General features: G+C 40.5%; 1 protein-coding gene across 2 annotated transcripts in view; it reads right to left on the bottom strand.

The window, feature by feature from the left end:
• The window catches only part of PARD3B (par-3 family cell polarity regulator beta), a 358,048-nt gene that overhangs the window by 74,523 nt on the left and 265,026 nt on the right, over positions 1-18,499 (bottom strand). For both annotated transcript variants that reach the window (XM_082056631.1, XM_082056632.1), the window contains 2 exons: positions 17,125-17,235; positions 2,487-2,783 (listed from right to left, as the gene is read on the bottom strand). In XM_082056631.1, coding sequence (XP_081912757.1) covers positions 2,487-2,783; positions 17,125-17,235 — 408 coding nt within the window. The remainder of the gene's footprint in view (positions 1-2,486; positions 2,784-17,124; positions 17,236-18,499) is intronic.

The raw sequence follows: 18,499 nt of genomic DNA, 5'->3' as shown, positions 1-18,499 counted from the left end.
TCCCCTCCTACCCCAAAACTCATTTACTTTAGTCACTGATCAAGTCTCCACACACACTCTATTACAACTGGAGAGTCAGAGGTGGGAAAAAAAGCCATCCATCTGCAGCAAAATTAATAGCAAAACTTTGAGAGAGCATGCATGCATTAGCAAGACCAAAGCACGAGCTATTACATGACAAATGTGTTGATAAATGTTCAGCCCTGCAAGCACAAAATAACTTTGGTTTGGCTAATAAGCATCGTTTATAGCCCTCTGCCATAATTTCGTGGCAGACAAGGTAGTTTTCATAGTTGACCCTTGAAAGCAGATTTGTTTTTGTAATTAACATGTTATCCAGGGATTTTCCTTTCCACATCTTTCTCCTCTCAGTTCTCTCTCCTCTAGCACAGGAAGATTTCCTTGCCCCAAGTTACCATCATAATCAACAACTGCTGGCTGAGACCTCATGACCCACTGCATAAATTCACATAAAATTATTCGCGTTTGGCACATTTCTGCTGGTGAATAACAACAACCTTTTTGTCTCCAAGACAAAGGAGAGAAAGATTTAAAAACAGAACAAAGGCAGCCTAATAAGAATCCCACATTTCCTATTTTTATCCTAATCTGGTTAAACAGCCTCTACAAGCCGGAGAAATTCAACAAAGAGAAGTTGTTGTGGACTGTTTGTCTTTGAGTACAGAATCAACACAGATGGAACAGCCTCTCAGTGGGACTTCTGATCACGGGCTCAGATCTGAGGTAACTTGTCTTGCCCATTAGATGTTTTTGTTTTAGTTTTTCACATGCTCTCATGAAATTACAGCTAAATCCACACTAAATTCCAGGATCCCAACGCCAAGTCCAAACATGGTTGGGACTTCAGTCTTGTCCACATAGCAAGTCCACTCAGTGTAGTTACAACCACTATACAACAAAAGAAGCAAATAAAAGAGGCCAGAGGGAAAGACTTGAGCACTTCTTTTTGCTGCATGGAAAAACGATGTATAGGCCACACGTAAAAACTGATGTCATTTTTAAAACGTAAAGCTATAAAGTCCTGTTAAAACTGATATTATGGAGCAACTTTTATGACAATGTCTTAGACCAACTGAGTTACATCTGTATGTATTTATATTTGAGAAATACGTGAACGTGCATTTAGACCCCCTCCCGCTGGGAATTCTCAAATCTTGGTTTATTGAGTTAGCATGAACTCAGTTTCAGATCCCTTTGCTATACATAAACATTTGTGTGACTTCAGTGACAATCACCTCAAGACTTCTCCAGGAAAGCAAAACCCACCAGATGGCAAAAATCTGCGATCCCTACCTCTTATGTTACCCCCTTCACCCTTATGCAGTAGGGGAAGAGTTAATAATACGGAAGAAAAAAATCAGCAATATCATTATATTTGGAAAGATCTCTCCCATACTGTATTTAGGTTAAAAAGAGAGATACTTGGCCCATTTCCTGCTACAAACTTAGATTTATGTCAGAAGTAGTTTATTACTATTTATAAGAATGACTCAGTAGATGTTTTTAAAGCACTATGATGCCACAAACCAAAAACACCCCTGTATCTGTGCTCACATGTTTCGCCAAAATTACCAAGTGTGGTACCACATAGCACAGATTGAGGCTATGGGGAGACACTACAGATTGCAATATCAACTCAAAGCATGAATAATTCCTCAAGTTCCCCATGTTTTACTCTGTCAGCTCTTCACATGGACTTGTATATCTTGCCTGCACACTCACGCTGGTTTGAAAAACCCAACGTCAATCTATTAACGCCATTATAGTCATGCAGTCTTACCTTCGTTTAGCCCCAAATCCCAGAAGCAACCAGTTTTAAAATCATCATAATGATGGCTACATCATCAACGCGTTTTTTTTTTTTTAACCAAGGAAGAATTTGACCATCTTTCTTTAATGCTATCAACCTGGAAGCTTGACAGTAAGGATTAAAAATGGCTTTTTCCTTCCCACTTGGTTATTGGAAAGGCTGTGAAAGGCAATCAGTCTTGTGAAGCCACACTTCACCGTCTGCATAAAAATACCATGATTCCCCAGTCCTTTCCCCAACCTAATTGAAAGTGTGTAATATCACACAGCTGGGGAAAAATAACCCATAAACATATGCAATGTATCATGCTATCATACAAAACCTGTTACTAATAGGCGCTTGATGATCAGCAGGATCAAAAGGGATCTGAAAACAGAGATTATTTTTGCTGCAGGGTAAGAACTTTTCCTGATTGAAAGAAAGAAAAACACTCACTCAGCAGTGCAGGAATTGGACTCAAGTCAGTTCATTCATTCTGTTTGTGAAATATGGACTTTTCTTTAATGATTTCTGTTTGACTGCTGCCTTGCTCAGATGCTTCGGGGGTACCGTGGCAGCAAATCATGGGTTTGGTTCAGAGGAAATCCATCAGTAAATGCCCCGGGCTCCCCCCCACCGAGCTCTCACTATTTGTAATGCCAGGTGGCAATATTACCTGTCACCAGGAGTCTGTGGGTAGTGCTGCTTGTTTATTTTTGCATACAGTCCTTCCAGGTGCTCCCTCTCCATCGGCGTTGAAGGAGAATCACGAGGATATACAAAGGTTTCTGCTACTGCTGGTGATGATGGCCTGTAGATGCTTGTTGCTGGATAAGCGTCTCGGAAGTGGTTTACTCTGGCGTAATTTGGATCCACCTCGTCATCATCCATGTCAGGTCCTCCAGGACCAGTAGAATAATCACTCAGACCTCTCAGTTGCTTTTGCCGTAACTCTTGATGCTTTGCACCGATCCTGACGATGAAAAAGAAAGAACAAATGCGCAGTTGGATCTGCTTCAACAGCAACCACAGACGCTGATTCATCACACAAATGTGGAGCACCAACCCCGAACCCAGCAGTTTAAATCTTTCGGTACACTGTGAAACCAGTGCCAGATAAAACAAATGTGGTGATTTTGTTCTTTATCTCTGGCAATCACCTTTGTAACCAAGGCTGCTCATCATTCTGGTTAAAAAAATTACTGCTGAATATAATGTGGCTTCTCACGAGTGTATATGCATGAACACATACAGTTTTAGTTCTGCACCTACTCCCCACTTTGCAGTTAATACACCTAACCCAAATCTGAAACTTTTAATCTGAATTAGCCGTTAAAATTGTTACTGCCCCTTGGTCACTTGACTCACTTAGATTCTCCTAAATACATTAACTTGTGAAAAGTGGATTAAACCTGAACATAAATGGAGAGATGGCACAGTTGTCTCAAATCAAAGGCCCACAGTTAATTTGCTGAAGATTTAATTTTTTTTTTTTTTAATTTTATTTTGGCTACATAAATGTGGAAATCACACCTTATTATACAGGAGATTGGGACAAAGTAAAACAGCAAAGAAATTAATAGAAACCTGACAGAGATGAATTGGTACATGTAAGTGAATTAAAGACTATTACTGGCAGTACTCCACTGTGATAAAGCCTTAAGTGGTATTACAAAATGCTGCTGCTAATCAGGGCCATTGTGTAATCTCTTTGGAATAGTATAACATATTTCAGGTAAATTTCAAACTCAGCTGATATTCAATGATTCAACATTCACGCTGGAGGAAAAAAAAAAAAACCTACAGCAAGGCTTTGTGAACACGCAACTTCTGTTAACTGCTCAAACACTCTTCAACACAGCGTAATTAAATGCAGTGAGACGGATCTGGCAGAATGCTGACCACAGTCCATAATAAATAGCATACACAGAAAATAATGGAGCATGGAAGAAAAAACAAAGAATGGAAGACAGCTACAGCGGTGCAGTGTCAACCTTTGCTGCTGACTGCATTTGATGTACAGCAGTCGTGTAGAAAGAAAGGTATAATTTGTACCACAGGACAGTAATTAAAAGGGTCTACCGACTTTGTTACCCCAGTAAAGCACAAAGGCCTCAGGAGTCTTCATAGTGAAAAATGAAGATGTTCTTAAGAAAGTCTTTAAGACATGGAGAAAACGGTTCCCTAAAGAAATAGATGAGCACACTGGGAGCCTTCAGTGCAACAGACAGAACTTACCAAGTGCAGAATGGGATTCATAGGGTTCGTTTTATTTGAATTGTGTCATTAAAATAAATGCTAATAGTTTTCAAATAATCCATAGCTAAAAACTTGCACAAGTAATTCTAATGAGAACAACATGCCTTTCTACACATATACTTGATGCATTAACATGTATCACGCGTGCTTTCCATTTACACCTCTCCATTAACCACACTGGGACATACCTAGAGGTGATACTAGTTTTTAACAATTAAAATGTAGTCACACTTTCTAGAGAGATGAGCCTGCATATGACAGAGTCGTATAAGCTACAATCCACCTATATCCTTAACGCCTCTCAAGTTTCTACACTGAGGCATCCTAAGAATTTCTCCTTTTTTCTTCCTGGAGCTTTTTTCCCTGTACAATCACCTTATGCACATACAACTTATTATTTGTAAAACTAATGGTGACACTTATTCATAAAGCAATGGACAACGGCATGGGGAGAAAGTCAACACTGAGGAGCTGTATATGAAAACAGAAACTAAAAAGCAGCGGTCAGCCGGCATTTCTCTCTAAACCACAAACCATTGCTAGCAAATGAGTAATAATTAGAGAGTAGATGAAAGTGTGCAGAGCCTTTATCCTCCAAGGGTTTGTAAATAAAGATAAAAGAGAGATTATGCAGCAGGGAGTGGTGGAGGAGCCACTCTGATGGGGTCTTTGAGTGAAACATCACATTAGCTGTTCACATAAAGGAATTTGGGGCAAAGTTAGCACTTGGTCCACTCATGTAAAACAGCTTTTTCAGGTAACTCACTGTCCAAGAACACTGGTTGTACTAGAAGGATGGGGCGGACTTCCACTGCAAATAAGGCCTCGCACATCAATGACGCAGGGAGGGAGGCCTAGCCTGCTGTTTTCCATCTTTTATACATACAGGCACTTCAAGAGAAACCTTCCTGCCAAAGGATTAATAATTTATATGTCCCACATGGGATTATGTCAGAAATGTAAAATCGAAGGCATTATCTTTGTTTAAAAAAAATAAAATAAAATAAAAAATCACAGAAGTAACTGTTAGGTCTTGCATGCAGTAACAGTTTGGTAGTAGTTGTTGCCTCCGATTATGCTGCTCTTCTTCTACTAAAATGCAGAAAGCACTTTGAGATTGTTGCTGTCTTCCAGATTAATTCCCAAAAATCACTGAATGTTATTTAAAATCTGGGGCAACTGTGGAGGGCTTCACCCTTGATTAGTGACCAAAAGCCTAAACACAGACTTCAGTGCAAGAATGTACCTCATGCAGTACAAGTCTCACGGCGCAAAGAGGTCCATGTGGGATGATACCAGCAGAAAAACGAGAGGACACAGTCCCGAGAAGAGTCACAGCAGTTTGTCAGGAAATGATGAGCCATAATGCTCTTTGGATCAGTACATCCCGTGTCCCATAGGTATTTAAGACTTACTTGAAAGCAAGAGAAGTGCAGCACAGCAGCATCACGTGAATCTCGCTTTCATGTCTGACAGGGAGAGTAATTTGTCCTGCTATCAATTCTGGTATGTTCTGCACAACAAAAGCTGGAATTAGGTCACCACAATTTTCTTTTGTTCCTGTGAATAAGCCTAGCTTCTTCAGCTTCTCCTTCTGAATGCAATCTTCAATCGCTGCCACTATTATAAGTCAAACCTGCTCAAGAACAATTATTTCCCTTCTATATTATACAGACCAGTCAATACTGGGTTATGTGAAATTCTTCATGATCAATGTTTCCTCTTTTCAATATGGCTATTATAATAGCATTAATATTTCTTGCTTCCTTTTTACTTTTCCACACAGATCTATAACATTTGCCCAGTGATCTCCATTTCAATCCAAATGTTCAAATATAGGGGAACAAACTATCAGATGGCTGTTTTTCCTTTTTATTTACCTGGCCTTCCATTGTCTTCTGTTTTTCGCCTTTGAAGTTGCTGCACATTTTTGTGAAGTTTTAAATATCCTCACTGTATTTCAGCATCACGTTTTCCCCCAGTTTTAAAGCCATCTTCTCTACAGCACATCACAGTAGGTGCCCAGGAATTCTTCACTGGGGTACAATAAATGAATATGCTGTTCCCTCCATCCCTCCCATAGTGTTCTGCCCACCTTGCTAAACAGGCTCCTTCTATATCCCAGTCCAGTTGTTCACCATTTCTGCACCTCCTTCTGCATTTCTCCCTATCCGAAACAGCAGTATCTTCACTCCTTAACACACTAAAAGATATCTTTTGAACCAACACAACTATCACGGCAACCAGCTTACAGTTATTACGAATAAACAATCGCTACAAGAGAGCCCCAACCTCACAGCACAGGATGGGGCTGGTTAAACAACTGGTGCAAATTTGCGACAAAAGATAAAATGTCACTCAGCACCATGATGCTGGCAGTGAAACCAGAGATGAGGAGAGGCACAGGTCACCAGCTGAACAATTTAGTGTAGCACTAAGGTTTCTACAAACTTCCTGGTGAGGGAAAGGGAAAAGAAAAACCCACACAGAATGAAGGGAAGTTAGATATATTTCCTTTTGGGTATCCCATATCAATCCTGCTTGCTCTCTTCCGCCACCTGAACACCATGTTCTCCAGTTAAATCACTGCAGGACAACTACATAAACTTCCCTTAGCTGTGTTTCTGTAAAACCACAATCTTTGCACACAAGGAGCCAGAGGACAGGCAACAGAAGTGCTCTATTGAGCAATGTTCTTCATTTTCTCTCTGGGACCCATCTTTTTCTCAATAGCACCCAAATGCACATCCTATGCTAGTCTTTTGTTGCTTTCAAGACCTACTAGCTACCACTAGAACCTTTCTCAACAGCAAAGAATTTATGCAAATAATAGTTTGATAAAATATATAACCTCAGTAGAACAATAAGTAACATTTCCAAAACATGTTGCACCCTATTTGTCAAAGTCAAACGGAGACAGGATTCTATATGCCTAATATATTTGTGGAAGTGGGACATGGTATTTTGAAAACACTTCTCTACACCTCACTTACTGCTCAGTAGCATACCCCTAGAGCTATAAATCAAGGAAACACTCTCATTTATCCTTAAAACAATCTTCCTACGTGACATACCCACACAAGTCATGTATGGTGATTCCTCATGTACTAACACACAGAAAGATGCATAAGCCTAAAGAGCAGCAGCCACAAAAGGGTTAAGAGCCCAAACAGCTCCTTCCAGCTGCAGCTCAGACACAGGATTGAGTTACTGTGGCTTAACAAGTTATTGTGTTTCTGCTGAGCTACTGTCAATGACCACATATGTATTCGCCGCCTGTGACAAACACAATGTAAGACGCTTGAGCCTGACACCACTGACAGAGACACTGACAGGCAAAACCTGGCTTAAAAGAGCGCAGCACATGCCAGGCTGCAGGATGGGATGGGGACCACACCAAGAACGCTCCAGAAGAGCTGAGCAGAAGTGACTTTTGGAGCTTTTGGGAATGAGAGCTAGGAAAAGCCGTAAGAGATACTCCTCAACCAGGCGGAAGCTGCGTGGGTGGCTGGGTTGCGAGCAGGCAGCAAGAAAATGCTGAACCTTCTAAAACCAGTGCTCTGCACCCCTGTGAAGATTAAAATGCAGGACTTAATCTTACCAGCACAGTAGCTCAAAGAAGGTCACAGTCACTAAAAGCCATGGAACCAACACGCTGCCTTCAACTGGGAACAAACAGCAAGATACTGGATGCAGCCCAGCCTGCGGTTCTGGAGGCCCAACTCCAGCCCCAGCCCAAAAGGAGCTCTGCACAGTGAGCCAGTGTCTCATCAGCTGTCACCTCAGATCAGGACAAAGCTGAAGCAGCATGTCTTCCTGACACCCCCTGGCAAGGGACAGGGCACCTGCTGCCCAACAGGGGACATGAGAAGCAACTCGGTGGCACCAAGAGCTGCTGGGCCTGGTCACAGTGCAAAAACTGCAGGTGGGAAGCTCGGCCCGGGAGAGCCCGCGGGCTCTCTTGTATGATTCCAAGGCTGCACTTCACATCAGAACAGTTTTGGATGGGGAGAACTGACCAAAACAGACCCACAAGAAAAAGCACAGCCCTTCCTGAGGTGTATGAATTCCTCCCTTGCACTCCCCGTGAGCTCCAGGTCATCCTGTTTCTTCTGACTTTCCAGGGAAAAGTATAAAAATGATGCAACATTTTTTTATTTACCGTGCCCTGCCTATGTGCTTAGTACTGAGCAGTGCACAAAGAACAACATGCTTTGAGCCCCAAGGTGCCGACCTAAGTAGTTGAACACAGGGCAGAAAATGCATTTGCTGACCAAAACAGTGTATTTCACAAAGAGACCTTGTTTTATATTTCAGACGAATACAGCGATGTTTCTTGTAGGTGGATTAAAAGCAACAGACTTTGTGGAAGCGCAAACAGGTACATGAATGAGCAAGATGCTGGCTAAGTCAATGAAAGATTTTCCCGGGGGAGAGCGATGAGTAACAAGCAAACACAAAATGTGTAACAGAAACAGGGCCACGGGTCTTTTAGGATAATTTCCATTCTGTTGGCAATAAGAGGAGCAGAACAAGAGCAGCTAAGCGAGCGTGTGTACACTCAGTTTGAGCTATACCAAAACTCTGAAAAAGGACTTGATCCTTTAAAAGTCTTTTGAGATCATTGAGATGCTAAATATTCTTCCACTCATTTGGTTGTTCCCTGTGCAGAATAAAAGCTGCTGCAGTGCTCTTTTCCCCCCATCCATGTGACTCTCCCCGAGATCTACATGCCACAACGATTACTCAATTTACATCTGATTTAGTGTCTTAATACTTCAACTGTGATTTTACATAACATTTCTGCTTTTGTCTCTCATTTACCTAATTCATACATATATTGAGTAACGGGTTGTCTAGAGGAAAGCAGCCTATTTCTGCAGGAGGTCATTTAGATTTCCATTGGGTTTAATGTTTTAATTCCTTTCTAGCTGCTAGCAAAATATATTTTGGTAACTAAAATCTTGTATTTTCATTCATTTGCATAATAGTGGACTGAATACATCCTGCCTTCAGATATTCATAAGCCATAATCACTAATGGGAATGGATATATTTCACTTGAATATCTGAGGAGATAATTTCAGTTCAGTGCTTTTGATTTTTTTTATTTCATAATCGTTTTTCAGACAGGCATGGTCTATAATGAGATTAACAATCTTATTCGAACCTGCATCTTTTATCAGGAAAAGACTAGTTTCTGTTTTTTCAACCATCACCTAGGAAAAGTCTAGAGGCAGGCAAGTCTCACAGCCAAAAAAAGAAAGACAAAATAAAGAGAATAATCCACCTCTTGCCAGTAAATTGAGGACATCTGATACAGACTCATCAAGACTCAAACAATAACTCATTTACTATTATCTTTCAGGGTGTTCTACTGGAGGCATATTTGTCGAAAACATCTTCCCCATGAGCTGTGCAAGTGTTTCTTCATTCCAGCTCGTTCTATTGTGCTGGATATTGTGCCCCATAATTAGTATCTGTAATTGTAAACAAGAACAGAAACCATCTCGGAAATAAAAAAGAGGCAAGCCACAAATTCAAGAGAATACGAGACTGTAACTCAGGCTAAACAAGACAGATCTTACAACAGCATTACCTGGCCCAGTAATAAAAACTACCAGGGCTAAACAGAAAGTATCACCTGTTCTAGATAACTACCCCATAGCGGTATAACGCTGAACTGACCAAATAAACTGCCTTTGGAGTGATATAAGTGAAGAAACGGCGGAAAGAAAAACCTAAGAAAGAGACAGAGCTACACTCACCTTAAAATTGAAGATTATGACAAACTGAAGATGAAACATAGCACTTTCATACCACAAAACAAGGAGCGTGAGCTTGGGATAGACAAGACTGAGCTCTTAACGTTTTCCCCTTTATTTCAGAGGTGACACAGAGTGATTACCAACTTACTGCCCTCTAAAGAAAATCTTGGCTCTAATGAGGTCAGTGCATTTTCCCCCACCCTGTGAACTTAAATGAGAACAGGATTTTTACCTTTGCTGTTAAATCGGAGGAAGTTTGTCTTTTTCTCTTTTGTCCACATTAGTTGCACAGTGGGTGAAATGCAGCAGATTACAAAACTCCAGCTATCAGAAAAGACAACTACGATATATAATGCAGATAAAATGCATTTTTGCTAACATTGGCTCATTCTAGAACAAATAATCACAAAAAGAGAAACAAAATAACAGAACACTCCTAGAAAGCTAGATTTAACTTCGCTTCTATCGTAGTCATTAGGAACTTAATGTCAGGAATGGAAACAATACCAGTTGCAGTCAAAGCCACAGATTCACCCCTCCAACTAAGCCAACAAGCGAATTATTTCAGAGAAGTTCATCAGACAAACAGTGAACAAGTACAAAGTAACTGCAGCACACCTGCACAAAAACCATGGGGAGACAGAAACACCAGCCTATTAACTTATTCACTGCCACTAACATCTCTGTTCAAGAACAGGAACAGCCTCCATCCGTCTGGGATCCACAGGTTGTTTTTAATTAGCAGCCCTGGATTAGAAAGCAAAACCCAACTTTGATTGCGCAGGCAAAGCTCTAAGACTTTCAGGTACTTTGGTTTCAGATCACTATGGAGAATTACAGATGCAAACTGATTTCCCGCCTGTCTATCCTCATGAGCTGTACTCTCATTTTTATCCTATAGGTAAAGGGGTCTGAGAACAGAATTCCGAGCTGTGGCACCACTTCGAAGTGCATGCCCAAGATTTATGACAGACTGTCATAAATCACATATGGAAGGGCAAGGAATGGAGTGCCGTTTCCAAGTCATTCTTATGCCCTTATTGATTTTGGGGTAGGGAAGAGCTAATCTACACTTACTACTGTGAAGAAATCCCTAGGCCAGATTAATCTGTCTCCTAGAAAGCACTCTATTTCCAGGTGGGCTAGTACACTGGGCCAGTTTCACTTTATTAGTTTGGCCTGTAAAAGTTTGTAGCAGCGGTATTTCTGTTTTACAATGTCATTTTAAAAAAAAAAACCCTTTAAGTAATAAAACTCTGATGTGTACAGAACAGAACCGCACACTGGCCCAGGCCGCTGCCCCTGAGCTGTTCTTACTTTTCAGGTGGGCAGGGGGTTCAGGTTGTGAAAATGGGTCTACAGAGCACCGCGAAGCCAGTGGCTCAGTGAAGGGCAAACCGAGGATGCTAAATGGCCTGGATGAGAATTTGGGTGCTTAAATTTAGATGGTACGGCTATGACACCTGGAAGGTGCTACTTCCATCCATCTCTGATACCGGGAATAGCACTGATAGTTAAACAAAAAGATCAATTCCATGTGCCATTCTGTTATCCTCAGTTATTAATGTTCTCACGCTAGGACAACCTGGGATTAACTCTCAGCCTAAAGTTGTCTTAAAAATGTCCTCCAGCCACAGGAAGCAACTAAAAAATGGCTATTCGGTTCTAAATGCCACATCACAACCTCCGAAAGGCAGGTGAGAGCTGCCTACCTCAGCTCCTCATGACCGAACACCAACCTCTCAATGTTGGTGGGATGCTTTTATTACATGTTCTGGTATGCAGAGCAGCAGCGGGTCTAAAATGAGAATCATTCAGAATCAACGGGTTGGGATTAATCTGTCCTCCTGTCCAGTGCAAGTGCTGCCACAGTAATAAACAGAAATCTGATAACTTCATACTGTCAGCACAAAATGAAACTCTGACCTTGACCTGTGCAACATCATCCAGTAATTTTTTCATAACTTCAACATACCATACTACACGGCTATGATCTAATAAGAATCTAAAAGTAATTAACTGGAATTTTTGAAAACTGAAGCCTTAATCAAATATGTATTCTTATCAGAGTTGCAAGCCAGCAATAAATTGGGACATTTAAAAAACTGGGATCCAATCCAATCCGTGATCTGATCAGGGTTCAATGGTTATAATAAATTGGGAGTATTAAAACTGGGATCACATCCAACACTTTATTTTGTCTAAACCACAGGACCTAGCTGTGCTGCGAAGTCAGGAATACTCAATGAACAGATATACCATGTTGGATTAACCCTTAATAAATGATGATGCACAAGCTCAGGAGTCCCAAAAACATGTGGTTTAGCACAGAGCTTAATGGTGAGAAGAGCAATTACCAACATTTTATCAGAGATCAATATGAACTATAAACAGCCATAATAATGCTTCAGACTTGGTAAGTGGATAGATAACACAGGCACAAAAGCTAAGACGGGGTCGGTAACAACGTACGTGTGTATGAGCTCACTCTAAGATGTACTGTGCATTTAAAAATCATACTTGGATTTTTGTAACAGTCTGAGTTTCAACTTTCGATTCAAAACAATTTGGCTTTTCTACCATACTACCATGCACGCAGCTATTCTTGTTTTCATTTTGATTTCCAGTAACATACAAATCGTTTGTAATTAAATATAATGAAACAAAGTCTGACAGAAGTGGAATGGAGTTTCAGTCACAAGTATTTTCTTATATATAAGTGGTCTCTAAATGTTTTTATTTCTGCAAGATACATTCCCTTCGTATAGGGACCCTGCAGCTGCAACATTAAACCTCTGTTTACCAAATATCAAAAACATATGTATTGATTTTTTAACTATGGGAACGGGCAACAAGCATCAGAGCTGATAAAGAGAGAAATGCTCTTCAGTTGCTGGAAGGTTTAGGAAAATTAAAGGAAATTCATTCTTCAATATAAAAACTGAAACCATTTCATTTTCCCCAAATTTGAGATTTACTGTAACCTAAGCATTCAGTTTATTTGGAAAGCCAGGACCAGATCTTCTTCTGCTTCTCTAACACTCTACTCAAAAAGATAATACAAAATTCCGCATTCAACTCCAACGAGGACTACAAAACCAAGACATTTTTAACAAAACAACTAATTACTACTACGAACAAGTGCAGAGTATTACTTTTTACACAGAGTGCCTCCTTATTCACCAACTTATTTGCTACTTTTTAAAATCACCCCATTTTCAACAGGTGCTTCATTTTGTGAAATTTTACTCTTAACGACAAGGAAATGTTCGACTTTGCTTGAAGAAGAGACTTTGGTCTCAGCAGGAATATTGCAGTAAAATAATCCTAAACAAACAAGAAAAAGTAGTTTTCTTTCAATTCATAGTCACTTTATTTGCATTTGAAAGGCAAACAAATTATTATGTGTAAAACTCAAGTGCCTAATATATTTATCTAGTTTGTTCTACAATGGTTTTCGAACGTTAGAAAATTAAAAAGCAGCCCCAAATGAGTGGGGAAAAAGATGGAGGAAGAGAAATCTTGTTTTGATGGAAAGAAAGAAGAGGATCTCTTCCAGCGTTTAATAATGCAGTGAACATCTTGTTGTTAAAATGATAAATTCTTAGTAATTTATACAGAACACACTAAAAATACAGATTTGAGTCAGCTTGATCAAAATAAACCTCAGACAGCTTTTGCTTTTTCCTTTTACGGGCAGATTCTAGACCTTTGGAGCACATGCTTGATTACAGCCAAACTCTTTGAAGCATGAATGAAATGATGAGCTTATTTAAAATAGGGCCTCAGTCCAACGAACCACTTGACTTGTGTCAGGAAGGACAAACTACCACCAGCTAAGTCAGTCCTAAACTACCTGTGCCACGATGCTCTGACTTTCTCCAGTCGACTTCTAGTGAGGCTGCGTTGCTGTGGCACATGGAAAGCTGAGGGAGGTGGGGGGTGAAGAAGAAAACAGTGAAATTTAGAGGTGCTGACTTAATATTTGATTTGACACAGATAAGGTTATTACTAAGGAAGGAATGCCCAACATTCTTAACCACTTGAAGCCTGCAGAAGGAGCAGTCATAAAGTGCTGGCTTTGAAAAGGAAGGAGAGGCCTGGGGCTGAGGCCTGGAACAAATTCCTAGCCTGACAGGGATCTTTTAGGAACCTGTACAAGCAGCTGCACTGCTTGCATCTCAGATTTAGGATGCTTTTTCCTGCCCCCGCCGCCAGATTTGCTGTGTTCTACCTCAATTGTGAGTGCCTGGGGTCAGGCCTGAGCTTCCTGAGCAGCAACGAGCACAATGAGACCTTGATCTTGGTGAGGATTGCTGGGGAACAGAAGCAGTAAAATGATAATGTCAGCGTTTCAGCGCAGGATGTGGAGCTGCTTCGGAGAGTGGAGAGTCACACTGGAAACTGAGAACAGGACAATGTGGAATAGAAATAGAAATCACTAAATTTATTTCCACGTTTTGAGGTTCAAATGTAAAACTTGGCAGCCCATAAAAGGGGTTGCCAGGCAAATCTATGCTGAGGACCAATGCGCAAGCAATCCAATCCTTTCGGGAAGCATCTGCACTACAGAGCGAGTGCTGTGTGTGCTCTGTCTGCACACGCCCACGAGCTCTAACACATTCTGGATGTGCCAGACTCGTTGCACATGCACTGTACAATTCCTTCCCTCTCTCTAAAGCAGCAAACCCAGCTTATTCTGAGCAGGACGGACTTACGCTCCTAAGATCTGATGTTTCCTGCCAGAGCCAAGTGAGCTTCTACCGCACACCCAGTCCATATTATGAACACATCTGACATTTCTGCGCTTCTGCAGATCTTTTCAGAGTTTCTGGAAAAAGGCTGGAATTTTGTGAGATATTATTGTACCTATCCAATAACAGTCACAAAACGCTTTGCAAAACTCAGAGAGGTGGCCTATTCCTGTAAACTGGAAATGCACTTCCTACTGAAAAATATTTCTCAGCTGAGATCTTGGAACAGTATTCTGTTTTTTGGAGAGCTGCCAAGCGCATATTGCATGCAAAACCAACATCCAAAACCAGGCGAGGCCCACAGCTGCTAAGATGCTGAAATGCACTTGATCATTAAGCCTGTCACACCCAGCCCAAAAATCAACCGCTCTGACCTCCTTCACTAACATCCAACATCAACAGCTTGGTCTCCGAAAGAAACTGTTGGATGAAAAATCATAGTATCAGTTTGTACGACAGAACCTGAATTATTTAGGTAGTCAACATTTAAGAAAACTGAAGTTTAAGCAAAAAAACCTGACATAAAATGGCAATTATTGAAGACCTGAACAAGAATTACTAATATAGCTAATCTTTGAAAGATAAAATTAGGTGCGTGTTTAAGTTAATTCTAAAGAGGTTAAATGTTAGAAAAGCAATTTGTATTTTGTTAAAGCTGTTAAATACAGGATTTGTTCACTGGTATCGGGGGACAAAACATGCTACATTTCTATCAACAGTTGCGTAGTCAGTTCCACTATTACATCCCCAGTAGTTTTAACATATCATTTAATTCTCAACGAGAACAGATTTGAAAATATGCCTGTGTTGTAGTAAGCTGCAGTGAAGCCTGGTTTTATAAATATGAGACCAAGTTATGCAGGATTGCAGCTAGTGAAGTCATAGAAGCAGAAGATCTATGGTGTGGATGGGCCGCAAGGTTTTCTTTGCCAACGTGTGCATTAAAATCTTGGACTTGAATCACTTTACAGAATTATTAAATCTTGGGTCAGAGCTCTAAGACTTGTCTTCACTGTCTTACCGAGCATCATCACCAGATGAACAGCCAACAACTAAGCCAAAGGACTGAATTACCTTCAATCAGGTAATGTTTCCTTCCGCTGATATTAATCCATTTCCCAAACAGTTCTTACCCATACTTGAGAACCAGTTTCCTTATCTCATTTTTCACTAGGAAAGATAAAGTCCCTTCTGTTTTATGATCAACTCGAGAAGGGTTCAATAGTCAGCCTGTAAATAGTCTTACGTGGGCAAACATATACAGCCGTGCTCTTGCTTCATTTACAAAGCTGAAGCAAACTGCTTGTTTTTACAGTATGTGTTGCATTGCTTTGATGATAATGTAGGGAATATTTCTTCGCTCTTCTGTTTTTTTATTTTTAAATTTTAATCCCTCAAACACAGATGATTGTACTACCTGATAGAAAAGTGTGATATTTCTATTCTTGTGCATTATAGAAGAATCAAATAAGTGAGTTAAAAATATCATATTGGTTCATCCAATTCTCAACACACCTGCTGTTCTCCATTTCAGTTGCAAACTATTCCAGGTCAAAACTGAAATCATTACTAGAGAAACCAGAACGATGAAGACATTGAGCTGCCAGTTTCTAATGCAGCCGTACCAAGTTACTGTCAATCACTGACTGTAATTTAAAAAAAAGCACACAACACAAAAGAAATATTAAGAACAATTATCTTGTGTCCAATTGGAACGCTAGACCTCTAGACAGAAGGGTTCATGCCTTGCAGCCTGCCAAACATTTCAGTAAGTGACACTGGCCCTTTAACAGATGGGATACATGCTTCCTAGCTTGCCAGGATCCTAATAAAAGACACTGGCTTCTTTAAAATGAAGGACACATACCTCTCAAATTGCCAGTATCCAAATTGGGAGTCAGCAGTTTAAAATAAAGGCACTCATCAGTCTGGCAAAATCAAGGACACGGCAGAGAAATTTTAAGACAAATGGTACAAAGTTTCTCCTAACACAACTAAATACTTAAGCACTGGCTAAGCATATCCAGTAGCAGCACTGTAGCTGTAGCAGCTCCAGTGAAGGAAAGAGACCTCTGAAAACTCACCCCATGATGTGACAACCCATATTATTGCAACTTGGAAAGTCTCACAGCAACTGCAGACACCTCTTGAGAGCCAGCAAGTACAGGCTCTTTAAGTTTTCTGATAGCAGCCATCAGAGGGAAACAAATGCCTTCTTCAACACACCATGAAGTACATCTGGTTGAGCTGGGGAAGCGGAGAGAGGAGTTTGCTGAGCCTTGTCAGCACCTACAAAATATCCCCCGTTCCTCACGGGCAGACATGAGGGCAAGTAGAGAACTATACATTCTCTTTGTCTGGAGAAATAACCAAGTTCCTAAGACTGGGCATGAAAAAGGAGTGTTTCATGAACAAGACAGAGAACTGGGCTTATTCACATCAGTGGTTCTTTTCATTTCAGCCACAGAACCTTACCTGAGAAGTATGGCAAGTTTTTCATCTGATGAGCAAAGATGCTGCCACCAGTTACTCACCTTTCACGTTCATCTTTCATTTTCTCCAGCTCCTCCTCTTTAAGTATGCCTTGCTTTGCATTCCCCTTCTGATCTGTTTTCGCACTTTTATCTTCTTTTCTCTTTCCAAATCTGTTTAAGACATCAAGAAAGGAATCAGGAGAAAATAATTACTAGTAGAAAAAACAGTATTTATCTATCATAAACCATGGAAATTCTAGGCAATCAAAACACTGTGGACTTTTATTACAATCATTCATGTATTTGCCACGTTGCAAAATGGGCCATATACAATCGGAAAGACCAGCTATGAATTGATGTGGATCCTGTACTTTCTAAAGCTCAAAACAAAGCTTGAAAACCCCACCAAACCTGAGATGCAAGACACTGAAGGGCTGGACTATTAACAGAGCACAGTTTAAAGTTTTTCTTTCTGCCTAGTAATATACTATCATGTAATATTTATGCTGTGAGAGTCCCTCCAGAGACCCCCAATCAGTTTGGGGGTCCCGCTGTTCTGTACACTGTACAAATATGCATAACGTTAAGTCTGCTTTGCACAGCCTATAAAAGGTGACTGAGTTGGGGAGCTGCGTTTTGCTTCTGATGGAGCTAGACGGAATACTGGGGTCAACTATGTCAAATACGCTCATGAATTATGAGCCAAAAAAGTATAAAAAGCTTTCCTCCTCTTCCCCAGTTTGAAATTTGCAGATCCACAAGCAAAGTAAACGATCAATCTGTGCCTTCCCATGCAAATTAATGTCTCCTTCCACGCATTACAACAACGTAAAGGATAGTATTAATAAGGGTTTCTTCATTAAATATACCACACTGCAAACCAACTAGTCTGACTCAAAACTGCAAACTCTTCTGTGAATGTCTGGAGCGTTGCCGTCATGATCCTTCTTGTACCCTTTTTATTTCTCCTGTCAGCCCAAACTACCTCAAGTGGAATAGCTCAACTACTGTGCATATACTTAAGCTGTAAATCATTGACTTTAGGTTTCTCCTCTGACCAAAGCAGAAATCTTGCAAGTACTCCGTCAGGCTTATAAGTTAACAATCCATTTTTTTTTGGTGAATTTAATAATTCTGAGCTTATGGTCAAACAAAGTTCTTAGGGACTCTTGTAGCAAGTCTTTCAGACAATAAGAACTTGGTAAGAAAGGGAATGATGGGCATGAGACACAGACATGTAGCACTCGGTGCTTAGAAGAAAGGCAAATACTATAGGAAATAATTGAGACGTTTTATCATGGTTCTGCCACAGACTGTGCTACGGAGTAGCAAGAGTCATATCTCAGCACATGGTTTTCTCTTTCTTCTTCTCCTATGTGGCAACAGAAGCTGTCTTAGATTCTATGAGGGATCCTTTATTCAAATATATGTGCAC

Source organism: Streptopelia decaocto, assembly GCF_964273445.1.
Source record: "Streptopelia decaocto genome assembly, chromosome: 6".
Lineage (NCBI taxonomy): Eukaryota > Metazoa > Chordata > Aves > Columbiformes > Columbidae > Streptopelia > Streptopelia decaocto.
This window is presented reverse-complemented; position numbering and strand designations above follow the sequence as displayed.